The sequence below is a fragment of the Onychostoma macrolepis genome, chromosome 17 (genome assembly GCF_012432095.1).
Source record: "Onychostoma macrolepis isolate SWU-2019 chromosome 17, ASM1243209v1, whole genome shotgun sequence".
In the NCBI taxonomy this organism is placed as follows: domain Eukaryota; kingdom Metazoa; phylum Chordata; class Actinopteri; order Cypriniformes; family Cyprinidae; genus Onychostoma; species Onychostoma macrolepis.
In genome coordinates this window covers 14,841,842-14,868,976 of record NC_081171.1, presented here as the reverse complement: position 1 = coordinate 14,868,976, position 27,135 = coordinate 14,841,842, and the positions used below count along the sequence as shown (strand labels likewise).

Here is a 27,135-nt window from a genome sequence, read left to right as displayed (position 1 = left end):
TAAAGCTACTATTTATCAGAAATTGTGCTGTTAATGAAAGAAGACAGATGAAAGTAACAGTTACTGTGGATGTAACTCAAGATGTTTTGGAAGAAAATGGTAATGAAATTTTTTAAATACACCACCAGATGGAGTTCTTTCACAAAATTGTGACACTCCTTTTATTTATTATTAAAAGAAATCACGTGATAAATAACATTGAAAATAAATTGAATTTGTAATCCCGTTTCTGCTCCAACACTGGCCAAAGAGCATAGTCGTCATAAGATGTCTTCCCTAAATTTGTCAAAGAAAAGCAGTGCAGGGATAATGCTTGTTTAATATCCTCAAGTGACTGGTGTGACAAAATGTCAGGCTTTTCAGTTCGCCTCCTGCTGCCACACTTTGCAACTGCAGTCCAATTTTGCAACAAAATGTTCGTTTCATTGTTTTAATGCACTGCTTTTCAAATAAATTACATGAAGCATAATCTTTTAAATACACTACATGTACAATCATGTATTTAATTAAGAAGTATATTAAGGAGCTATACTTATAGTAGTCAACATTTGAAGTGGATGGATCAAAAAGTTCATCAAATTTGTCCTAAAACAAGAACGGGTATTGTTTTGATTTTAGGACAACTTTGATGAAAGGTTTTGATCCACTTCAAATGTTGACTACTATATACTGGATATAAAGTAATGTCTTCAAAGATGTTCAAATTGCTGTTTACGAAAATTCTAATTTAATTTGATCAGCTAGCAGATGACAGCTCTGTGGATCTTCTGTTTATGTAAAAGTGATACACCATGTTCTTCCAGAGCCCTTTAGACAGTTCCTCGTGACCTTACACTGTAAAATGAAAAGAATTAGCTGTGAAGAAATTTATGCTATCTTTGTCACACCTACCCCAGAAGTGTTGTTGGGTAACATTTCACAAGACAATGACATCAGTTCCATCTCCTACTTTTTAAAACACAGAGCAAACCCAAACATTACTGTGATAAAGGTCCAAACAAATCCCCCCTTTCACTATGGCACACTCAAACTGCCATAATGAATACATTTAGACAGTTTGGATGAAGAACTGAATGCAATAAGCATGAAAAACCCAATCCTCCTCTTACCAACTACTTCATATCAGTTCAAATGCATGTCTTAAATCTCAGGTTCTGCACCTCCTGCCACTCAGTTTAGCAGAAAAGTCAGCATTGGGGAGATGAAAAGACTAAACTGCAGTCTAAAGATCAATATAAAGCACTGCAAGGACCTCTGGGTATTTGAAGATAATCCTAATCTGAGGTTGTAAATTTGTGGGTCAAATCCAGGACACTGAGAGAAGGTACTGATGCCCTCTGCTGGCCAAAAGAAAATATTTGCTGATTGTAACTGGCTTTAAACTCATTCATAATGAAAAGTCACTCAACTAACTGAAACATGAAACTATGATGAATTCTCACAAACATTATATTAAAAAAAGAGACACATCTTAATACTCAATATATCATTTATTTCCAAAATAAAAATAAATAAAACCTTTTTCTTTTCTTTTTTTTTTTTGCTGTTGTTATGGGAAGGGTTTTGATGGTTAGTCCTCCAGCAAGATTTCCACCTCCTCCATGGGCACTCTGAGACGCAACTCCTTCTCAGTCATAAGATCTAAAAACTCTTGCACACGTTCAGGGAACAGCTGCACTGCGTCCATGTACAAGCCCTGCAAATACACACACATGTACAAACTGTAACTCACATTAAGAGTCTGAAAGTAAAGTGTTAAGTGTGCAGACATGTTCACAGTAACATGCTTCTCAGTACCTTGTGTAAGTATAGCTTATCTTACCTTTACCCAGGGCACTGCCTGTAGGGCCTTGTAGAAGATTCCACTGCCCCTCTCTGCATTCCCATCACATACCTGTAGAAAACACACAAGGAAGCAGCTCATACCCCCATACCTGTAGCTATTTCTGAACATCTCTCAACTGTCATGCATTTACAACTTTACCATGAAGTTCAGATACATTCTCCAGAGCAGAGGACAGTGGGCCCCATGTTCTGTTGCTGTAGCATTTTCAAACAGACAGCGGATACGGTTGCTAAGACCATTATTTGGTATGGTGGGCAGGGCTTCTCCAGGAAGATGAGACCTGGACAAAGATGACATCAGTTACTAAATCAGATTAGTGTTATTACTCACTGCTGCTATAGTGACCTTTGCTGGAACGCTGAGAATGCAGCACACTTTTGTCACATTTTGAAATGTGCTTTGACACATTAGCTACAAAGTGTTAGACTGAGCTTTGCCAGAAGTGTTTTGTTCACAAAGCAAATGAAACGAAAGGTGACAAAATGAAATGACAAGAAAACAAACAAAAAGGAAACGAAACAAAATTGAGCCTTCGCAGAAACCCACCCTCCTTAGTTACTGTTGCTATGTCCGACAAGCCATGCTGTACTCGCAATACACATTGTCTGAGGCAATACACTGATCTGTCATGACACATTAAAAAGCCACAAAATGGTATTTATTGTTTGAATTATTTTTTTTAAAAAGTCAAAATTTGAAAGCTGAGGCCTTTCATACCAGAAATAACCTTCAAGCGGCACGTGAACCAATCGTCTTTTCATATTCACTTGAAACACGAAATAAACATGAATGAACATCAGAACTATTTATTTCAACCGTGCAAAGATGTCAATACACACAATTTTCAAGTTTAAGTCCACCAAAGTTAATCTACTCTCCAGTCTGAATTTTTTTGTTGGGCAAAATGGCGGATTTGGCGTTATGATTGGTCAGAGCGCCTATCAGTCAAGCTCTTTGCGAAGGGTCAATCGAGAGAGAAAAAGAATTAAGAAAAAGAATAAAGAAAAAAATGAAACAAACAAAAGTCCAGTAAAGCTTACAAGAACTCTTTTTTTTCCTCACCTCTGAACAGAGTCCAGCATCTGTCTCAGTCGTTGCTCTGCAGTAACGGCGAAAAGATACGGCACAACACTGTTAGTTTTCTTTGCCACACTGTGGAAAAACCTGCGGGCACGGCCAGCGCTGTGATATCGGTTCTCTGTTTGAAGGTAGAGTTGCCATAATGAGGCGCTGAAGGGCAGTAAGGAGAGGGCATCTGTAAGTGCCAATCTTAGCCGAGAGAGAGGAAACACACTGGTGCTGGCGTGGTGGCGCAGCAGTGCTACATGCTGGACAGCAACAGACTCCCAGTCTGAAAAGGCCTTGGGTCTCCTCAGAGATCCATGTGTTACTTCTAAATTCAAGTTGCTGGAAATCAGTTTTTGGATGGCCTGACTGTACACAGCATCAGCTGCATCTATCCCCACTGTGAGGTACTGAAAAAGCCCAAAACATCCTACCAGGCTGGACATCCTGTGGAATTTCTTTGAAGCTGCAGCATTGCTGCCTGTGCTCTGCTCAGGTAAAAAGCTCAAGAGGGCCTGCTCATAGGTCTTTCTGGCCTTTAATATGGCCACTGGGTTGATCTGACCAGCGAAAGGTGTGTAGGCAGCACCCTCGGCTAATTTAGTAAGAATGTAGACAGCTTTGGAAGTAGGGACTGTCCCACTGTTTAAGGCCTGCTCTACCTCTAACTGGGCATAGAGAAAGCAGAGGTTACAGAGAACAGGATCATTAAGGCCTCTAGTCACGCCCATGCCCAAGGCAGTGTCAAATACTTTGCGTGCCTCCTCCAGATTACCCAGAAGCCACTCCAGATGGGCATACTCTCTCCAAAGTGCCAGGCTGCCCCTGTTATCTGGCTCTTTTAGCAGTCGTTTTGCTAGCCGTTTACTACGCTTCCCCTGAGACTTCAGTCGCCTTTTATTTCCACTGCGTAGACATCTCAGCACCTACAATAGAAAAGCAATGAAGAAGGTTGTAGACTAACACAAACATGAAAGTAAAGAAGTAAATAAAAAATAGTGGCTCTGACAATAACTTCAAACAAATCTCATGGCTGTAAAATTAGAATTTATATTTATATAATTCATATGAATCATAAGATTATAATTACAATGTAACATACACAAATATAATATATAGTAATATTAAATATTATATTATACAATTATATAAATTTATATAATATTATATAATTTATTTTGTATTTAATATTATAATTGGAGTATATGACTAATAGTAATGACATTTTTTAAATTATTATTATGAAAATAATGCCACAATTTATTGCTTTTTTTTTTTTTTTTGCATGAAATATTTAACCTTTATTTATTTATTTAACCATTATTTAACCAGGCAAGTTAATTAAGAATAAGTTCTTATTTTCAATAACTGCCTGGCAAAATATGACCTGTTCAGTTCGATTTATAGTTTTGCTCAAACCTTTAGTTTCTCATACTGCAGCCAGCAGAGGGTAATGGTAGCTTGATCCTGTACAGACACGAGTGGGAGAGTTTGCTGTAAAACGTTCTGGAGAAACTCCTCCCCTGCTTTACACAACCCTGCCTGTCTCCTGCAGTCACTCAGAAATGTCATGTGACCCACTGCACAGGTCCCAGCCAATGGGAGGTCATGAGAGGTCAGTGGTCGCTCCGGGTCTGGGCCCTCTTCAAGGAAGGCGAGATCATCCAATAGAATGTTTGAGGAAGAGGTTGTAGAGAACCTTCCTGAAGGTCCAGGCAGACCTAGGAACTGCAGGAATGACAGGATCAACTGCAGCTGGAGATCTACTCTGTCCACACGAATCATAGATGGGCCAATATCATCAAACAAGACCTGCATGGAGACAAAAAAGCGATTTAAGCATAAATGCAACATTGATAACATCTTACAAATATTTTAGTTAATTTGACTATGCATTAAACTATAAATTAGTTTAAATCCATTTTGAACAAAAATGCCAAATCATCTGCATATTTCATTTGGGCTTACTCATCAGGTTGTCAACAAACATCGCACCTGCCTGTCGGGGTCCTCACAGTCCTCTTCTGATTGGCCCTTGGTTTTATCTGGTCTCCATGGCAACCAGTGGTTTGCCTCTCGTGATGCCTCTACATCTAACCAGATCTTCCACTTAGGCCAGGTCTTGTCTTTGATCTCGGAGTCGTCCTGCTCTTCTTCGTCATCCTCATCTGCAGGCCACAGAGTTTACTGTAATGTTAGCTCTCACAATCGATAACAAAAGACTTTGATTTGGGGGTGATTGAAAGCTTTGATGTTTTGGAATTGAGCATCAAAAACTGTGTTGGTCAACTCTTTGTCACAAGTACTCCCTATTACTCATGTCCATGTACAATAATCAGAAATACCAAACATCACAATACCACTAGCTATACTACATTGAATTGGCAAAGATCTACATCTTTGTGCATGTATGTTTGATTTGAACACCTGGCTCAGGTGGAATCACCCATCCTCCTCTCTCCTGCTGAAGCATCCAAGCCTTCCATCCCCGAGCTCCCCGTTCCCCAATCCTGGGCTCTCCACTGTCCCAAAATGGCTCAAAAAAATCCACCTGGACAAACAAACAAAGAAATACAAAGATAATAAATAGCCTAAAAACACAAGTACGGCAAATAATACACAGTTCTCTCACGTTTTGACCAATGGATTTTCATAATTAGTCCATTCATTCATGATCACTGGATAATAAATGTTTTAATAGAATTTCTACCCTGTCTTCATGAAATATTTAAACTTTCATGCCTTTTTGTGATTTTATCATTTTCCAGAACTTTTCCAGTCTTGGATTTTAAAAAACTGGTATTTCCAGGTTTTCAATAAAAGATGCATTTGTAGAATCACTAGCAGCAACACTCCCATTCACATAAAAGTGCTGTAAAGTGTGTACTCAGCTGAACGTTGAAGCTGGTCATTTATTTTGCAGTTATCACTCAACACCAAGCGCCAAAACTACCTCATACTGCAGCATCAAACCCAACCAGCACTGAAAACCTGTTCAACCAATCACAGAAAGACACCAGGAGTGGTCAGCCAATCACATGCTGACTTGATGATTAATTCAGCAGTGATGTGCACTACCCACCAGGCCATTTCACTGATTGATGTCCCCTAAATTTCAAGGGTATGAAATGCAAAAGAAACGCAGGTTCGCAGTTATTTACCGTGAGTAAGAATGTGGGGTGGGTATAATATGAGCAGTCTATCACAGACTGAAATGCGAATCATGTTTTTAATAATAACCAACAGTTTCCAATCATATCAAGTTCATGTTGAAAGCATTTAGGACAGGGAGCGTTTTGACTCTCTAGGACTCTTTAGGTCTTGCTCAGCAGAACGTGTATGCGGCTGTTGACAGGACAGATATTTCTGCTGTTGAAGAAAAAGTTTGTTTTAAAAACCAACAGTGCATGTGAATATGCCTCTTCAGCAAATCCTGTGACCAAAACAAAGAGGGCAGAGCAACCACGTTTCACGTGAACACGCAAACACATCTTGCTGTACATTGTTATCTCTCAGTTCTATACACTTTCTAAAATGTAACATTTTTTTACTACACATTCCATGTTTATAATTAGTTGAATAATTAGTTGGATTATTCTGCCTTAAAGAAGCACAATATAATTAGGCAGGTTAGGACCCGAGTTGGACACATTGCGGTACTGACATTAGACACATTCAAAAACAATGAGTCAGAGTGAAACCGAATGGAAAAGATGTTCATCTGAAGTTATGTGGTGTTGCTGCAAAGAGAAATAATTAAAGGACATAACTTTTACAAAAGGGTTTTGATGCGTTTGTGTGTGTACTGTACCTGTTGTCTAGTGGGAAGGTCTTTCACACTGTCTGGCTTGAAGAAAGTGAAGTCCAGAAGGGCTTGGAAGAGACACGTAGCTTTCTCGGTGTGACCCGCCTGCCGCAGGAAATGGCACTGCTGTAGAAAGATATCTGCCAGACAAGAGAGAACACTTTATTACATTTATGATCACAGATATTTGTGAAATGAGAATAAATATGATTGAAATAAAAGTTTTACCAATACAGACATAGATATAGGTAATACTGCAGTGCCACCTCTGAGCACAAGAGAGCAGCACAGAGTCACAGAGCTGTTCAAGGAACATTTTCCTCAAAAACGATCCTTTACTCACCCACATGTTGTTCCATACCTGTATGACTTTTGACCCAAGAAACATAAAAAAGGTTTAGAACAACACGAGGGTCAGTAAATGAACAGATTTTATTTTCTACATTAACTATATTCCTTTCAACTCATTTCAGAACCTCAGACGTGCATTCAACATTGACCCATCACCTCATAATCAGTCTGGTCCAATCTGTGTAAAAATAATTGTATGTTTGTGTGTAAATTTTAGCAAATTTGGGCCCAGGGAGTGCTGATCCAGATACACGGTGCACACTGACCAGATCTTTCGAGGTAATTGTTTAATCAGGCTAATTGAGAAGCCAGTGATAGAGAGCACAGAACAGCAAGGGGCCTGGCTCAAAATCTGATCATTCATCCACACACACACGTCACAGAGATTTTAACGCCTGTTCATTTCGGCAAATCCCAGTACGGGGAAGCCCAGGACAGTGATGTTTGTGTTCTGACTCTCTCTAAACAGACCCACACAATACACCCTCTAAACTAGCTGACAAACAACATGCCAATCTACTTAAAAACACCACATCATCACCTTTTACTGTTGCCTGCCAGTCGATCCCTGCCGCACACACACACACACACAAAGGTTGGACAGCCCGAAACATTGCACAAATTGTACATGAGGTGCTTAACTCCACAAATATTTATGCGTGTAATCAAAACAGGTTTACAGTTTCCACCAACTGCTATCACAGCAACATGAGGGGAGGGAGAGAAGAAAAATACCCACGGCTGCAAATTCACATCTAAACTAGTGAAACGCAAAACTATGACAATGCAAAAATGACCTGAGGACACTCAGAGACATTAACAGGAACATGATGGAAAATCTATCTGGAAAGTCTAAAAGTTGCTCAACACACAGCAAATTTGGTAAGTATTTACATTTTACAAGTATAAAATATCGCTATACCTAAGAGGTCTTCCTGAGTGCCTGGAAGCGGAGGGTGAGACACCATACTGCCATCTTGGACTGCACTGAGCGTGCTTAAACACTTTCCGAACATGCTGTTGACTTTTGACACAGAGAACGTGCTGAAATGACTCTGTGTGAAGAGAAGATACTTCCTCCATAAAGGCGCGCTGTTTGGATGGATGAACACTAGTTTCTTCCACTCTTTCTGCAGGGTGGCAGGCTCCCATAGTTCTTTGCACAGATGGAGTTTCTCCAGTTTCAGGTCCACGTTGGCAGGGTTACTTTCCACTGCCCTGTCCACAATGGACAGCTTCTTCTCCAGCACGGCACGAAGAGACATCTTCTTCATCTCACCATCATTGTCAGTGTCAGTGGCAACTGAGAATGAACTAGAACCAAAGGCCAGTTCATCCTGATCAGAGACAAAGAGAGAGAGAAATTTAAGTTAGGCAAGGAAACAACGAAACAGGCACCTTTCCTATCTGGAGGCTTACCTGGAAGTGTACAAAGTCCAGCCACAGCTGGGTGTCCGTAGGATTCTCCCGTAGCTTCCTGTTAAACTCCTCCACCCGTGCACTCAGAAGGGTGCTGCTGCTCCCTTGAGCCTCAACGTCCTGCTGATCTCTCTTGACCTCTGGTTGACCCTTGCCCTCCAGCCAAAGAGAGGTTCCACAGTCATAGATGCCCAGCGGATTTACCCACGATACGGGTGCCTGGGTGGAAGAGCCCTGCTCTTCAGTGCAGGCTGAGAGCTTGATGTAAGTATCAGAGCTGACGGCAATGCCCTCAGAGAGTACGGGTAAAGCAGGCAGACCATCTGACCGGAGCAGCCGACGGGTGGAGGGACAGAAATAGCGTTCGTGTTTCTTGTCCACTCGCTTCTTCTCTGGGCCACCATCGTTCCAGTTCACAGCCTGCATCCTGATGTCTAACCCCAGGCATGAGCCTCCCTTCCTCTTATACCTGAAAAGCAAAACAAATGCTTAACTGGTGAAGAACCACTGAACTTTTTCCTCAAAAACAGTGCAGAAAATATGAAGAAACTTTTTAGATTCCATCTGGGCAAACTGACAGATGAAGGACAAAGTAAAAACAGAAGTTGGCAGGTGTCTGAGTGAGGATGAGATGACTGGAGAAAGTGAAGGAAAGAGATCGAAGACGAGGGATTTGTATCCTCTTTGGAGCAGCACTTGACCTTCTCAAGAAAAGAGTGCTGTGATGCATCTCTGTGCACTCATTCTGTACACACTCTTCACACATGATACCGATCAGCTTTAGAGGAGTGTGTATGGGGCATCTGTGTGAGAGGGGGATGTCAGGGAGAGGGACAGTGAGAGAGAATGTAAGTATTGATTGTGGTCTCTTAAGTTACAGATGGCAGCTCTGACACCAGATTAAAGCTGATAGGAGCTGGAGAACAGCCAGGTGTGAGATTTGTTGCCTCTGAGCAGCTAATAAACCCTTCACTATAGCCTGCAGTGCCAGAACATTGGAGTAAATAAGACCCAGAACGACGCTTATGGAAAGCACAGGCACAGAACTTTAACTACAGCTGCATGCTGACATCAAAATAAAGTAGATTTACATTTCCAGAAGGAGACATCAGTGCTTGCAAGGCAGCAAAAGACGCTTAAGGCTTTGGTTTTGCATAAATGAAATGAGCTATTAGAACCGCTCTGCCATTGTCATGGCTCTCAGTACGCATCTTGGATTTTTTTTTTACGGCTGAGCATGAAAATAAACACATAAATTGACAACACATTTTCAGTAAAAATGTGGCTATAGAAGTTTGAATAGATGCAAGACAGAGAAGACTAATAACTATCCAGTATGCCAGTGTTGTCCAATCCTGCTTCTGGAGGGCTGTATCCTGCCAAGTTGCTCTAACCAGGTCCTACACACTTGCCTGGAAGTTTCTAATGAGTCTGAAGACCTTGATTACTTTGGTTTAGGTGTTTAATTAGGGTTGGAACTAAACTCTCAGGTTTGGACACCTCTGCAGTATGCAATATCACAAAGATTTTAAAAGGCAAACATTTTAAAAGTGAGTGTGTTTAAACTGATAACTATTAAAACATAAACAGACATGTGCACATTAACAAATTACTGGTAAAGGTGTTTCCATATAAAGCAAAACTGGGGGAACAGGTAAAATCTTATTCCCTGACATGGTTTTAATCAAACCATTAGAAAAATGCCATTAAAGGTATTTACATAAATAAATTACACGTTGTCAAGTTATTAAGCATAATTGGTGCAAGATATGCATGTAAACATACTACATGTACTCACACTGTAATCTTAATTAAATCCCAGAGAAGGCACACACACACACACAAAAAAAAAAAACAGTCTGTATAAGCAATCCATTTGAAATCACTCACTGAATCTATGAATGAAACAGTCAAATTCTAAGGAATGTCGCTGAAAAATAGGTCATATTATATATGCATGCAATGTGCTTGCCTTGCATTCTAATCATTGTAAGCATACACTTAATAAAGTTAGCCAATATAGACATATTTATTAAAATTAACTCACTCAATAGGCAGTGACCAAAAAAAAAACTAAAAAAAAACAAACAAAAAAAACTCAGTAGCCTATTACAAACAGAATCCCTCAAATAAAAGTTAGTTAACACATCAAGGTTCTGTTTATTCATAGCAGGAGCTTTGCACATCTGTTTTTGAACACACTTCTCATGTATGAAATGTATCTGTACACATAATCGCAAGAAAAGCTTGATGTGTACTGGCAACTATATATGTGACCCTGGACCACAAAACCAGTTTTACGTCGCTGGGGTGTATTTGTAGCAATAGCCAAAAATACATTGCATGGGTCAAAATTATCGTTTTTTCTTTTATGCCAAAAATCATTAGGATATTAAGTAAAGATCATGTTCCATGAAGATATTTAGTAAATTTCTTACCGTAAATATATCAAAACTTCATTTTTGATTAGTAATATGCTTTACTAAGAACTTCATTTGGACAACTTTAAAGGCAATTTCTCAATATTTTGATTTTTTTGCACACTCAGATCCCAGATTTTCAAATAGTTGTATCTCGGCCAAATATTGTCCGATCCTAACAAACCATACATCAATGGAAAGCTCATTTATTCAGCTTTCCTCTGATGGACACTTAAGACTGGTTTTGTGGTCCAGGGTCACATATTATTTAAGGGTATTCTATTCATTAGGGTATTCATACAGAAGTGTTCACTGACAAGCTACGCTAAACCGCATATTGCCTAGCTTGTCAGCAAACTACAGCTCTGTGTATTAACTGCCGCTCCATCTGAAAGCAGGTGATGGCGATTTACTGCTAATCACGAAACCGGCTTTACTGACGAGATGCGCATGATAATCGAATACGATTAATTACACAGCCCTACCTATAAGCAAGCTTAACTGTTATATACCAGTTTGACATAAAATAAAACTAAAAAGGTTTGTGTAGGTAGGTAAAAATACTCCCTCACCTTGCTCATCTTCTAAGTGGACAGATACAGTAAAACAATGTATTATTTTTAAAACGCAACATGAACATTACATTAATTTAAACATGGCTTTTTTAAGAATATAAAGCAAATCATAATCATAAATGTGCCAAAATTAATGGAATTAAATAGCATAAACAAGTATTTCCATTCTCAACTAGCAGCAGCAGTATTATTTAGTTGACTAGTCCCACACATCCCTTTTTGCAAATGTCACACTTTTTTCTGAGAAAAAAAGTTTAAATGGAGTCTGCATGTTAATCATTAAATTAACTGCATTAATTTTGAAGTAAAAAGAGTGTGTGTGTGTGTGTCTCAAAGGGAGGACTAAAAGTGCTTCTGGAGTTGGAATGCAGAAAATTTCATGTGGATTTCTGCAAACAGAAGCTGGGGTTATAAAAGCAGTTGAAAGAGACACATGAGCACAATACACACTGCAGCTCTCTCGTACGCACACGGTCACAGTACTCCCCTGCATTATGGAGCGTCTGGCACCTGCTGCTGCTGAGACTGGCTGACCTTCAGAGAGCCAAACAGAAAGAATGAAAGAGGAGAGCATCTGTGTGTGAGACAGACACACACACAGAGATAGTGAGTAAAGTTACCTGGCTATGTCTCCCCTATAGAGGGATTTGTATTCCCAGTTGGCACGGTCAGCTCTTCTGTCAATACAGAAGGGGGAGTCAGTGGGGGTCTGGAGGTCATCCAGCCACATAAAGGTCTCGCTCACCCGAACTTGAGCTTCCTCTCTGTAGCCAAGAAGATGAAAGACAAGGACATTAAAAACAACACACACCATCATCCAAAAATCCAGGGTTAAAAGTGTCTTAAATAGACAGTGCAGAATTATGGTTGACGTTTTGTGCATTTAAATGTTCTAAAAGAATCCAAAGAACAATCTTTGTAAGGCACTTGCAAATCTTTCGGATTCCCCCAAAAGGAAATATCTGCATTATCTTTTTGCTACATTTCTACTTTAATGTTTAGTGGAAGAAAGGGAGTCATACAGTTTGAAACAGCATGAGGATGAGTATATAATGACAGGATTTTCACTTTTGGGTGAACTGTCCCTTTAAGAGATTAAATGTGTGAAGCCTTTTAAGCCTGATATAGATGTAAGTGGGTACAAAGATCAGAGACTGACTGTGGATCAATGTACTGCGGGATTTTTCTATGAACAAACCTGTCAGCGTTCTCCTTTTTTAACAGGTCGCTGGGGTAAACTGTGTCTGATTCAGATCCACTGCTCTCCGAGTTGTCTCTGTTCTTCTTCTTCTTGTGCTTTTTCTTCTTTTCTTTCTTTCTCTTCTTCGATCTGCCATGGCTATCTTCTCTCTCTTTATGCTTCTGCTCTCTGCATAGACAAAGAAAAGGAAGTTCACTATGTCCTCTGATAAACAGACACACTGCAGAAGTACACCTTTTTTTCAGTCAAGTTAATAATTTAATGTGTTTAATTATGTATACGTGTAAATATTTGCAAAACTGGGTACTGCATTTCAAGCCTGGTCTATAAAAGGCAACAAAAAAAAAAAAAAGAAAAGAAAAATAATTTACGATTTAATTGTATATGACGTTTTCATTTTCCTTAATACACTTTAATGTTGGAAGCCAATGAAACATCTAGCTCAGCTTCAGCCTTGTTTTTTTTCATGCATATTTTATTTATTTATTTATTTTTCACCAGATTAAGCTTGGAATCAAATAAGAAGATCCCCTTTTGTTCTTCAATCACACAGGTGATAAAGTTAATTTATTCAGTGATTAACTGCACTGCGCTTTAAGGATCAGATGACCTTGTGCCTGCTGGTTCTTCTGCCTCTGCTTGCACTCTCTCTGTGGCCCGCTGGTGAGTCTTCAAAGCATCTTCTGTGCTGAAGCTCTGATTACTCAGCCATTCCAGATCTGCTGGAGCTGAGAGAAGAAACATTCAGTCAAACCAAATTAGCTCTGCTGGCCTCTTAAGAAGTGAATAAATCAGTCAGTCACGACAAATGAAGCAAAACCTCAGAAGAGCGCATCTAATGTGATTCGCACGCAAAAAAACTGTACGTTAAAGAGGGCTGATTCCCTTAAGCAGTGAGAAGGACAGAAGCGTGATGCTATCTATTATTCTGTGGACAGCCTGGGAAGGAGCCAGATGCATTGCTGACCTGGCCGATATTCTGCACAAATACCCCACGGCAGCAGAGGTTATCTGCATGAAAGAGCAGTTTGTTCTTTTCTACTGTACTCAATGTGAAAACGGTCCTTTTCCAATAATTTGATATTGATTAGTTGGGATGTGTGTCTTCATCTAGCTTATTAAGTGCTCAAAGATGGGATCCACTCAAACAGAACGGCTGACTGATTACAGTGCGTTGAACTGCAGCCAAATCCATAAAGGTTCAGTATTTGGCATACAAGATCATTTGTGATTGCAGAATATGTGCTAGTTAGTGGTGGGTATAATCATCACTCCAACTACTGCTCACTTTGAACAAACCCTAGTATTAAACTTTGCAGTGTAACTGGTCACAAATATTTGCATATGGACAAAATCTAGTGCATTATAACACTGCTACAATAAAAACAGGAAAAAGTTCCTAACAAGATTAACAATGTTTTTGTACTTTGAATTACTTACATTTTATAATAATCCATGAGGCACTGTCTTTATATTTTAAGAGAACTGAGGAGCAGAGATGCTTCAGAAAGGATTTAGTTCAATGCAGTACTTTCCAAAAGATTCATCACAAATCACTGATAAATAAGCATAATACTACAGATGAGCGAAAATTACCATAAAATTAAAACTGACGCTAAAATTAAACTTAAATATAAAGCCTGTTACGCACATATTATTACTGCTAATCAACGTGTAATGTACCTGCGCTCAGTTACAGTAAATCGTGCAGCGTTCACAGTAATAATCAACACAACTGTTAAGCTTTCTTAACAGTTTATCTTTCGTTAATGCAATATTAAGTGCACCTGACCTGATCCTGTATGAAGCTCTGAGCGCAGATTAGAAAGAGTTTACCTGTATCCCCAGTAGAGCTGTTATTGGCTGACAGTCCACAGAAGGACGGGAAAAGAGCCATGTTTCTTCAGTTCACACAGATCAAAACAGACGCGCGCCGGTTACGTCATCCGCCTGCGACCTGGAAGGAAAGCATGCAGTGATGAAAAGACTCGTTTCCGCGAATCGGATCTTTTGAACGGTCTGTTTTAAAGAACCAGTTCCAAAAATGATTCAGCAATTCATTTATGCTATGACATAATTACAACATAGATGTGGGCTCACAAAAAGAGTCATTTAGAACCTAATTATAATTTATAATAAAACAATTTGCAAACAGTACTAAAGTTGAACTAAAGTTAACTTACCTCAAAAAAGTTTTAGCATCTTTAAACCAACTCTATTTCTTATGCGTGTTGATAAAATATCACACAGGCCAAGTCATATATTTCCCAGTTCGTTTAATTTGTCATTTTCCTGCTATTATGATAAACTTGCATTTCACCCCATTAAATCATCCAAATCTAAAAACTGGGATCATGAACTCATTCATCGGTTCTCAGGTGAATCAATTTGATTCGATAATCGCTCGAACTGGTTCAGTCCACTGCGTGAAGGAATCGTTAAACTTTTCAAAACTGTTCAGCCGATTTATTTAAAGGATTTTAGGAATAGCGGGGGGAAATATTTTCCATGGCGATTAAGACATTTTAAGAAGTTTTATTGTAACGTTATAGTAGATTGAGAACAAAGAAGCTCAAAAGTTAATATATTATTGTAATAGTTTTGCAAAAGTATACTGCACATATTTAACAAAGGATTTGTCATAGTAAGTGAAAATCTTTTATTATTATCATAACACCGATATACAGTATTTATTTATTTCCGATGCCGCAACCTTCATTTCACACTGTTTGAAGTGTTATTTATTTTGAAATCTGCGAGTGTGTCCAGTTGGCTTTATGTTAGACAAAGAGCGCAGCACTTTGTGCTTACCATTACTTTCTAGAAAACTCATTTTAACCTTAACTTTCTGGATGTGAAGGAGTCTCACGGTGAGTCTATAATATGAGATCTGATCCCAGGAGAGAAATTTAATCAGCCCTGTCCTGTCCTGTCTAACCGAAGGGCTTGTTGGCCCGCCGGTTCCAGTGCTGCGTGATCCGGGACACACTGAGCGCAATGGCTTGACGCATTGCAGGTCTAACGTAACCAATCAGAGACGCTGTTACAATCACGAGCGGATTGCAGGTCTCAGCTGGCCAATCATAAAAGCTGTGACATGCTGAGCCGAAATCTCTCTAGCGTCAACAAAGACAGAGGACTTGATGCAATAAGTAATATTCCGACGAAAGAAACTAGTGCCTTTTAGAGAAGTAGTCCCTCAAGATGTAAAGTGTTCTTAGACTATTTTTAGTACTGCGACCCTAAAAATTATTATACTGGATGTCGATTTGTCCTTAATTTTTATATATCGATTCTGTTATTTTTTAATTAATAACTGACTTTTAAATTTGTATTTTATATTCCTAAAATGTATTCAAAACATGTTCTCTCAAATTGGTGTGATAAAGAACAGAAATAAACTTAATTTATAATATTATATTAAAACATAATTATTTTCATGTTTTATTTATTTGTTAGTGAGCTTTCATTATTTGGTTAATTAAGAGACCAATGGATTGGATTTTTGACGAATGACTTGAATGCGAATTTTAAATGTTTTAATTATAATACTCTTCTTTCTGTACATATTTTCATTGCATTGTCACATGCACAACAGTATTTGCCCCTAAATGTATATTGGATGAATTTACTTTAGATTTTAGTCAGGCCAACTGTGTTTCTACAACTTTTTGCAGAATATATTAATTGGTAATTTGTGGGAAGAAGTAAAAGTATGTTTTTTAAATTATCCCATGTTTTTATCTGTAAAACACGTTTGTATGTTTTTCTTACAAAAATAAAGTGAAAATTACACATGACGGACACATGAATTTTAGTGATTTATATGCATTTTTTTTTTTATCACAGTATTACGTATATACTACATATTAATATAATTAGTACAATAGGGCTAACAATAACAGTGTGTGAATTGATCCAGGAAAAGTTACATATTAAATACACATTGTAATCTGCACTGCTTACTCATATATTGAAATTATTTAATAAGAAAATACTAATTAGGGAACTAAACTTGCATTATTAATAAATAATATTACTATTAATAAATAACATTGAACCTGTTAGTTTACATATAAAACATTTACATGCAGTATACTGTAAATATGCTGTGTTTGTTGCAACAGTGATGAAAAAACTATATAAACCTACCAGAAAATGTCAGAGTACATATTATATATACTTGTACATGTTACATATGCATATTCCATTCTACATATTGTAAATAATATTTCTTTATTAGCCTATACTTTTCATTGATAAACACTTTTCCTTCTCGGGACTGAGGTGGTTATGATAAGTAGGTGGGCAGGGCATCTGACTGCTCTATGCGGAAGTGAGTGATAGGAGTCCGTACGGCGGAGGAATACACCATAGTATATAGTACCGGATCACCTTCAACACTCTGCGAGCGACAGTCGCACGGTGGAGCTTTAACTGAGAGCGGAGCATCGCTGCAGTCTAGCGTAGATTAACTAACCTAGTCCACTCTCCACCCTCAGACATGGTACGTATAAGCTTTTATCGTGCACTACTCATTCATGAACATGTGTTATGTATTGTTATGTATTGAAAGCATTGCGGTTCATATATAGACATGAGTAACCACCTGCCTGCTTCTTCTGCATTTGCGCTCGTGCAACAGCAAATTTTATTTCATATACAGTAGGCTCGGTTCTGCATTTCATTGCACTTCGCAAACGATGGTTGCGTCTGATTATCATTTTGAACGTGTTGCAGTATTATTGATGTCATAGTGCGGCAGGAAATGTGACATACGCGTTTTATTATGGTGTGATGTGTTGGATAGCAGCAGACAGATGATCAGTGCTCACGTTCTGTTTAATAAGAAAACATTGTGCTTGCCTTTGTAATTGATATGTTTGAGACAATATTTGCGTTGCTTTAGCGAATGATTTTGCTATAGACATCACTGACAGCAACTGTAGAAAATCAGGCCAGTCTGAATAAAGAGTAAAGAAAGACCTTAAATAAAGAATTCACCCAGAAAAATGTAAATTCTGTCATCATTTATTCACCCCTGCGTCGTTACAAACCTGTAGGACTTTTTTTTTTTTTTACCTGAAGAACCAATTGAGATGTTAGACAGAGTGACAGCCTCAGTCACCATTTACTTTAATTGTATGTAAAAAGATGCAATGAAAGTGAACGGTGACTGGGGCTGTCAGTCCCCTTTTGTGAATCACAAAAGAAAGATGACAGAAGTTCAATATTTGATTGAAATATTGAAATGTTCAGACTGAGATGTTTAAGCAGCTGTCATGTGGGTTGTGTTGGCTGTGGTTGACCATTGTTTAATTTTTGAAGAAAAAAACGTTATTACATGTATTTATGACCACCATGTTATTTATCTTCACTGCTCTTTTATTAGGCTTTTTAAAATGATAATTTGCGTAATTGTCAAATCTGTCAAAAGTAAGCAGGATTAGGACCATAAATTGGCTTTATTTATTGGTTTAGGTTACAAACATATTTGATTCATTTTGGGCTCTACTGACTTGTGAAAGTAACAGGTCTGTTTGTTATCTGGGCTCCAGGCTTGAATGCTTCCCCTCGTAAGAGAACGAAAGAGTTCATAAATCATACAGCTGGACACCCAATGAGAAAATAAACAAACCTTTGTTTAAATGGTGCATTTTAGCTCAAGAAAGCAAACATTGTTCGTGAAGCATGGAAAGAATGTCCTGAGTGAGTTCAACAAAGTCAATGCCGACTCAATGAGTCCATACAAACGCTTCTGCTTCAGCTTTTCCACAGCACAATGCCAGAAGGCTCATCATTTTTTTTTATGGATGTTATTTAAGCCTGTGCTGTTTGGTGAGAATTGTCTCAGTTCCGTGATCAACTATGAATGGCTAGTTGCTGTGTGAGGTGTCTATTTCCTCCCTCGAGTTGTGTCTTCAGGATCTTCCTGGCCATGATCCAGCTCTACAGGTAGTTGTGCCATCGGATTCAGTGAGGAAAATAACTGTTTTTTTTTCACCCATCAAGTAGTACGGTCTAGAAACAGTCTCTGGAACAAACTCTGGAAACTTCTCTGAAATGACAGTCATGGTAAACTGCTACAACAGTAACTACACACATATATAAGAGAGAATTTATTGGGTAACCTGGTAGCTAAATTGGCCAGATTAGCCATCAACCAATGGCTATTTCAGGGCTTGCTGTCTTCAAGGTGCACAGTTGGTTTGATTAATAACAAGGAAGCTGCTTTCACAGTTGTGGTCATGAGTTTATATTCAGCCATCTTCCTGTCTTAGGTGCTAAGTTGTGGGTATATTGGTGTTCATTTTGTGAAGAGAGACAGTTACTGGAACTAGACTCAGTAGAGTGTTTGCATCTGTCAGCATGATGGTTAAGGGCCTTGGGGACTCCCTGTTAACATGGTGTGAAAGTGGCAATGCCACACTCATTATCGTACACTGGGCGTCCGAGCGCCAGGCCAGCCTTCTCTCAGCTGCTCATGCCGCTTGGTGAGTCCTAAATCAAGGCCAGATTCCAGGCAACATTGCGCAGCGTTTTCAGATCCAGGCCAAATTCCTGGCAGTGGTGCGCGATGTTTGAAGCTTCGCTGGATGGCAAATAGCCTGGAAGGCTTCCAGTAGAGGTGCAGGATCCTGTTCTCCCCCATCAGCTGGAGAGAAGAAATTATCCTTTATGGACGGGGTCCGTGGGGAATCTGCGGACGGTGCATTTTCCACATTGATTTTTTTGGGGGAAAGAAACTGAAATGTTTATGAAATGAACAGACATTTGGATATTGTTACAGGTTTTTGATTCACTTTTATTAGATTTGCTTCAACATGATTCCATTTCTGATTCATTTTGATTCTGATTTCAAATATAATGTCCATTCTCTCTCTAACAATGCTGTAAATTATACAGGGTAGTGTTTCAAAGTGATTCAGACCAGCAACTATTCAGTAATTATTAAAGTCACCATAAAACCCAAATTGACAATTCTAATTTCTTATGAAATCTTGCATTGGTTATTGCAAATGATTTAGACACGCACATTATTATATATGCATATTATTTCAAAAAGTAAACTTTAATCAGAAACATTAACGTGTCCAACCAGGTGAGTTTTAATCCCTCCCCTCCAGCAACCTGTGACTACATGAAGCTATTTCAGCAATTAGCAAATGACAAATAAATTCCGAATGGACAAAATGAAGTTCTGCCCTACATTTTTTTTCTCATTCAAGAATAATTTCAGTCAGATATATGTCACAATAAAGAAGAAAAGACAATTCCATTTTTCCCTTTCATGCTGACTTTTAAAGGAATTACCTCTTAAGAGTAATTAATTTTGGGAAGTAAGCTACCAGAGCTTTTTTTTTTTTGCAGAGCTCTGCGGGCACATATGGGATACTGCTGGTGCAATAGTGGATAGATGCGTCATCACTCTTGTATATCATGTAAACACTTTAGACAACAAAGTTTAATGTTGATGTCATCATAAAATGGAATTTCACCGTATCTATGTTCTACATGCATGTTATTGATCTTACTATGAACGATTCATGCATGAATGCATTTTTTTCTTTTTACCTAATTTTTTTTTAATCAGAATGTCATAAGTCTTTCAGTGAAACAACAGACTCCTCCGGTGACATATGCGGGACATTTCGTCTTCATACACCCTTCCCCTTTCTTATACTTGACCGCAAGTTCACATTCAGGTCTGCCTCCTTCCAATCAGCCATTGAGGAATTGAACCAAATCTCCACACTTGTATACTTTCTTTTCAATAATATGTTTTACTCTGATGTACGTGACAATATGGAAGATGTGATCTGTAGCTACTTCCGGCTTTAATAACCAGGGACTTGAATAAGGGTAAAGGGACATATCTTCATATTTAGGTTACATTTCAAGGGAGTTATGGACAGCATGCTAATTGGAACAACATGTGCCGAGATGCCTTACACAACAGCATAGTCATAATTGGGCAGGAAGGGACCGTTGTAACTCTCCAGGTCATATTTTGTCCCTACCTGGATTTGAACTCACAATCTTTATGCTAGCGGCCCGGATCTTTAACCTCAGGCTAACAGGACCCCTAGGGAGGGATAGGCAGAAAAAAATCTACTTGATCGCAAGAACAGTGAGACAGGTGAGATAATGCATCCGTGCAGGGAAAGTTAATACCTGCCATTGTGTTCGCAGAAGGAGAGAGGTGTTTACACAATTAGCAGAGACGAGATATAAACGCAAACCCACGGCTGGCTGTAAACTGAGTTGACCACAGGAGCAGGTAAAATGATGGGTCATTTGATTTAGACAGACAGACCGTAATACCTTCCTTTGATTTAGCTGTCATTCTGTGTACCTGCCGATCTACCTCCGAATACATCCTACTTTGCTTGAGTGACCTGATGGGACGCCCATTTGACTAATTTCAAATAATGGAAACGATCCCTGACCCTCGGCTTTGTAACCGTAGTGAGCTGCTGACGTTAAGCTTCTCAAAAATCGGCCTAATATCTTGCTGAGCGATACCCAATGCGGCCTGGGAGGTTGGTACAGTAACACTGGCCTCAAGGGTCAGGTGAGCTCTCTCGGGGTCCGTTGTTCATCAGCCTGATCAGCCAGACTCGCCTCTACATGCTTCAGGTAACGTCTATTCACAAAGACCCCAGAATGCCTCCAAAGAGACCTGTCATCTACCCTGAGGAGGACTCTGTGTCATTATCCATGGTCTACGATCTCCTCGACCAGCAGCAGTTCTTTTATAAAGAGCTGATCGAGCTACAGGAGAGAAACTACAAGTCCTTCCTGCAGATGCTGGTGGACTCCACCAACAGCCGCATTGACAGCGTGGTGCGAGATGTCCAGGATTTGAAAAACTGTCTGCAGCACTGCCGGACTGAGCTCGGGGATGTCAGGCGGCAAGGCGTGCAAAACACCAAGCGGGCCGAGTGCCTGGCAGAAGGTCTGGTGATTGTCCGAGGAGCGGTGGATGGCCTGACCTCATTGAAAAGCCCCACCGCTGAGGTCAAACCCAGGAAAGCACCAGTTAAAATGGACAGGCAAGATGTAAAGAAGACTGAATGCTGGGACAATGAACCCAAGGCGAAGAGGCTGGTGGCTGATCTGACTGACATTCACTTTGATGGGATAAAGGTTGCGTTATCAAGAACTTTGAATACATTTAGCTGTTTTCGTTGTGGCCTTTAAAGGGATGTTCCTTCACCATTAGTTTATGAATTGGAGGTCAAAGTGCTATTTTGTCTTGTTTGCTGGCATTGATTGGTTAATCAGGCTTCTTGAGTTTTCTTTGAGTGGAAGTGATGAATGGGGAAGATAAAGTAGACGTTTTTGCTTTTTAAGAAAGCTTTATGAAGAGCATTTAGTTTATTTTGTATATTAATTTCATGGTTAAGCTCTTCTGTTCATATTTTGTACGTTTTAGACTCTCGGTGTGCAGTGGTTTGATCTTGATTTTGTGGTTATTGTTTTCTTCCTGACAGGACATCTGTGCTATTATGGTTTGCTCAGTTTGTAAAGTGCTTTGCACAATAAAACTATGAGTTATATATGTTTATGACACTCATTTACTCATCACTTTTTTTCCATCTCCATTTCCAGGCTGACCAACTCACCGAGGAGCAAATTGCTGGTAAGCCAATCTGGGTGTGTTTGTGGTGTAAACATGCCCTGAATTAACTTCATTGTCAAGGATGAATGTCACATATTAACTACTAACAATCAGTACACCTGCCCTTCATTCAGCCAGATGATTCGGGAAAATTAAGTTTTATATATGTGAGGTTCTAATGCTATTTTTCATCTGTTTCCTCACAGAGTTTAAGGAGGCTTTCTCCTTGTTTGATAAGGATGGTGACGGTACCATCACAACCAAAGAGCTGGGCACAGTGATGCGCTCACTTGGGCAGAACCCCACGGAGGCTGAACTGCAGGACATGATCAACGAGGTGGATGCTGATGGTGAGTTGGATTCAGTTCAGACTTCAGAAATGCGACAAACAGTAATGTAATGTAATATCGTGATATGCTACCTACACTATACTAACTTTAAGGTTAGGGTTAGGACTTAGTATTTGTTTCAGTGTAGTGTAGGCAGTAAACACTGTGATTCAAATGACCAATGACATTTTTTTCCATACCTGCTTGTATATCCCTTAAGACATAACTGACATTCTCCTTTTTTTTTTATTAAATATTATGTTCTTTTTATTTTTGACTATTGTCATTATGCTAGGGACACCGTCCTGTTGTTCTCTGTGATTAAACAGTTATCTTGTTTTGTAATTAGCTTGTGCGCAAACAAGCAAGCTTTCAGATAACACCAAAATGTAATACGCCTGTATTGCTTCTCCTATTACAGAGCTGATGTAATTAGTGTTCCAGTATGCATTGGTGTCTTTACAGAGTGTCCTTTAACGTTAGTGTCATTTTAACATGTTGTTGGGTCATGCAGAGCGCGCTGGGTTTCTAATATACTGATTATTTACAGATGGGATTGTGTGGTGTGGTATGGAGTCATTTTTGTAGGTCAGACAGCAGTAAAGCCCGTTGAATAACAGCAGGTAATAAAGACCCCATGGAATCCTTAACATAATCCACTTTGGCAGTGGTGGCGATGGAATCGAGAGAGTGATTGTGAAGAGCTCCAGCGAGAAGAACATGCGACGTGAAGAAAACACACACACACATACGCAAGCATGTGTCTACACCCACATTGTCAGATTACACACGCAGTGTGAGCCTTGTGGGAATGGCTGTAGTGATCATTTTCACACACGCATGCACACAGGAGGACATCATATTTGTCCCGTGTAATGGAAATATCCCACCTCAGCTTGGTTAAACCTCAAGGGAATGAGAAATAGCCTGAAAAAGCCAGAACTGTCAACATTCCTTGTTTGGAATCAAATTAGATATGGAAAAAATGGCTGCTATTAAATTCTGCACTGTTTTGTCTTAATGAATTAAATATGAAAGTTTAAAAGCTAAAATGAATCATTTTAAATGCTATGAGTAAATTTCAAACATTTACAGCATGAAAAATGCAGATTCATTTTGAGATTCCTAAAGATTACATTTAACTTTTATTATATTACTAGCTTTTTTAAAAACTAAACAATTACATCCCATATCCAGTAATTCAAAAACTCTATTATTGATATGTTATGTGTCCCTAATTCAATATAAGAAAATAAACATGACGTTCATTCCTGTGACCTTTCCTGTACAGTGTTTACAGTGCATCCTGGAGCGTGTTTGCTGTGACTCTCTCAACTAGGACTAATTCAGTTCAATTAGATGACGCTCAGACACACTAAATATGTGTTATTAGACCTCATTACTCCTCATTATGTCGTATTGACTGCCCTGCTTTTGTCCTGCATTCTATGTCCTGGATAGTTTATCAGAGTTGTCCGAACATCCTGGGCAAGATCTGTTTATTCTTTCTCCATTTCTTTCAGGTAATGGAACCATTGACTTTCCCGAGTTTCTGACAATGATGGCCCGGAAAATGAAAGACACCGACAGTGAGGAGGAGATCCGCGAGGCTTTCAGAGTGTTTGACAAGGTCAGTGCTGAAAAGAGAGCATTGTGGGAAGATGATTTTTCTTTTTTTTTTTTTTTTTTGCTTCCATGGAAAGAGTGAGGAGGCAGGAAAAAACAAACCAACCCTTGGAAAACTAAATAACAAGCCCTTGTTCCACGTAAAGCTGCAGCTGGTTTGAAGGGATTGATGGCACAATCATTTCCACAGTCAGACATCTCTCCCTGCAGGTTTTCTGGGACATTTGATTGTCAAATGTTTAGGAAAAATCATCATTGAACTCTGCTGCCGCCCCTTTTATCTGCATTACGCTTCCACAATACGTCATCGCTGTTTTCAAAGTCACCTACTTTGGATTTAGCAGTTTAATATTTTAACAGCATGACACAGCTGACTTATTGATCCTGTCTGTCTGTCTGTCTGTGGCAGGATGGGAACGGCTACATCAGCGCAGCAGAGCTTCGCCACGTCATGACAAACCTGGGTGAGAAGCTAACGGATGAAGAGGTGGACGAAATGATCAGAGAAGCTGACATCGACGGCGACGGTCAGGTCAATTACGAAGGTACGATGCAGCTGTGTGCTGAGATTTCCCAGAAAGGGTCACCGTTTTATGCAGATTAAACATTACTTTTATAAATTGCCACTTCAATTACAATAATGTAGTTTGGATTTGGATAATGCAAGGTTATTTGCGTGTACATACAAAAATGGAGATTAATTTAAAGGAGCAGTCTGGAAACTAGTAGGTTTTGTGCTTTGTTGTGATCTTGACCGTCATGTCTGATGTGTCCATCTCTCTTTCTGTCCACAGAATTTGTACAAATGATGACGGCAAAGTGAAGCTCTTCTGTTCTCTCCTGACCTCTTTAGAAGACAAAAAAAATCAGTCAAATGTTTTACTTACCTCTTACGCAAAAATATTCATTTATTCATACTGTTTCTGTATAGAAAAAAACTGAATGTTAAAAAAGGAAAATGTCCATATATAGAAAAAATATCTAAAAAAAAAAATAAAACAAACAAAAAAGACATAAACATAAATGACCTGCATGTACTGGTTAGTGGTCCTGTTCCCAAAGAACTGCTTAGACATCTACAAAAAGATCAATCAATTAATCCTGATATCAAACCTTCAGAAACTAAAGTAAAAGCATCTGGTGAACTGCTTAACTGGTTCCATTTGCTAGTGGCGATGTTTGGGCTGGCCAATCGTCTTCTACTTCCTGTTTCTGTTCTACATGCATGCAGCTTGAGTTCAGAGCCGCTATCGGGGCGGAAACCTCAGCGATGTCTGTCGGAGAGTTCTGGGGGTGAATCTAAAAGAGGTTTGAAAATGGTTTGGGGGGCGGTGGGATCGGGATTTCGGAATCTGCATAGAGGACGAATGAATGGGACCTTTGCAGTTTGCTTCAATAACTAAATAAAGAGATATTTTTAAGAAAAATGAGCAGTTAAGAGATTTTAAACTATGTTTGGCATGTCAGGATATTCAGAGTTTTGTTTCTTTGTGCATTGTGCCCGATAGTAGGGGCGTTTAGCGGGAGGGAGTGGCTTGGGAGTTTCAGGGCGTGACCTTTCACCTTACGTGGAAGCGTTTTTCGGGTGAGGGCAATGGTGACTGTAACCATAAATGTTTTTATCTTTAGTTCTTCTCTGGGCTCTGACCGTGAGCATGTCGATTTTCTCTGGAGAGTGCAAACGAGGGCTTTGGCCGCCAGGGGTTTGTTTCGACTGCCCACCTTCAGTTCTGTTTATGTTCATTCCAAGTTGTACATGCTCGTCTTTTGATTTTTTTTCCAATAAAAGAACATGAACTCGAAGCTCTCAACCTTGTTTGTCCTTTTTGTCATCCTCTACTGAAACAAACATTTAGGGATGCTTTTGCAGCCAACCTACAGAAATCACCATGGCAACCGCTCTCTTTCTGTAAGTCTCGGTATATATGTGTCATGTTGCATGAGCGCTGATCTATCCGAGCGCAGACTTGAGCGCGTCTGTCTTTGGGGATTTTAGGGGTTGCCTGGCAACCTGGATCTATGGCTCTGGTGGATGAGGGGGATATCAAAAATCATGTGGGAGCTGGAGAAGAGACTCTGGAGAGATGGAGAGCGTGTGTGTGTGTGTGTGTGTGTGTGAAAATCTACAGCTGATTAGACCCACCTCCTGTAGTCAGGCAGAGTTTATCTCTAGTATGTTCCTTTTTTACTGGAATTATTCATTTGCATTTCTCCAGTTGAAGCTTTACCATCCGATTTAACGTGAGACTTTTGCACTCAATTTTCAGACTCGCTCTTAATTTACAGCTATTTAAAGCTTGAGCTCAGTGACAGTGTGCTCGGGGGGTGTGGAGATGATTGTGCGTCTACTATGTGCTCAGCAGTGAGAAACAGGATACAGTGACAGGCGTGTGGGAGGAGAGAGAGAGTGCTAACAGCCCACGTCTCTCTGCCCTTCTGACTGATGAGCTGCACGTGGCCAAGCGCGTGTGTGTGTCTGTGTATTAAATGCATTACTTCATCCAAGAAGAATAATCAGAGAATGGCTGAAGGCTTCAGAAAATGTTTGGTTGAATGTGTAGAATATTCTGGTCGTTCGGTGCCTTTGAGATATGGCAGAATGTCTTTTCATGGTTTGGTTGCAGGCACTGGTTGGTCACACTCTCTCTGTCCTCTCAGGCTTTATGGGAAGAATCTCAGAGATAGAACAGACAAAATGTCTCACATAAATATAGCATGTTTATCATGGCTGAATGGCACCACATAGATGTAACTCACATATGTGTTCATAAAGCCTGAGACCACATTGCAAATCTGGGATTTTTTTAATAAACCATAGAAATATGTTGGTTTCCATTTTTAAAAAAGTGTATTTAAAAATATTTCATATTTAA

General features: G+C 39.4%; 2 protein-coding genes across 5 annotated transcripts; one reads left to right on the top strand and one right to left on the bottom strand.

Moving 5' to 3' along the window:
- Positions 1-1,482: 1,482 nt before the first annotated feature.
- On the bottom strand, positions 1,483-15,733 carry nrde2 (NRDE-2, necessary for RNA interference, domain containing). Of its 4 annotated transcripts, none has more exons than XM_058748686.1 (15): positions 14,866-15,733; positions 14,519-14,639; positions 13,293-13,410; positions 12,680-12,850; positions 12,102-12,245; positions 8,487-8,955; positions 7,990-8,404; positions 6,723-6,856; positions 5,339-5,462; positions 4,907-5,079; positions 4,331-4,723; positions 2,909-3,837; positions 1,985-2,126; positions 1,823-1,894; positions 1,483-1,696 (listed from the first exon to the last, which is right to left on the bottom strand). In XM_058748686.1, the coding sequence occupies exons 2-15, from the start codon at positions 14,577-14,579 to the stop codon at positions 1,571-1,573; spliced, it is 3,471 nt and encodes a 1,156-aa protein (XP_058604669.1). In that variant the 5' UTR covers positions 14,580-14,639; positions 14,866-15,733; the 3' UTR covers positions 1,483-1,570. The 4 variants fall into 4 exon arrangements, with proteins under 4 accessions (XP_058604669.1, XP_058604670.1, XP_058604671.1 ...); XM_058748687.1 differs by having other exon boundaries at positions 15,494-15,733; XM_058748688.1 differs by having other exon boundaries at positions 15,522-15,733.
- Positions 15,734-17,060: 1,327 nt separating this feature from the next.
- Positions 17,061-26,069, top strand: calm1a (calmodulin 1a). Its single transcript, XM_058748691.1, has 6 exons — positions 17,061-17,189; positions 22,298-22,328; positions 22,514-22,657; positions 24,160-24,266; positions 24,672-24,807; positions 25,057-26,069. Exons 1-6 carry the CDS (start codon positions 17,187-17,189, stop codon positions 25,083-25,085), a joined length of 450 nt encoding a protein of 149 aa, XP_058604674.1. The 5' UTR covers positions 17,061-17,186; the 3' UTR covers positions 25,086-26,069.
- The last annotated feature ends 1,066 nt before the right edge of the window (positions 26,070-27,135 follow it).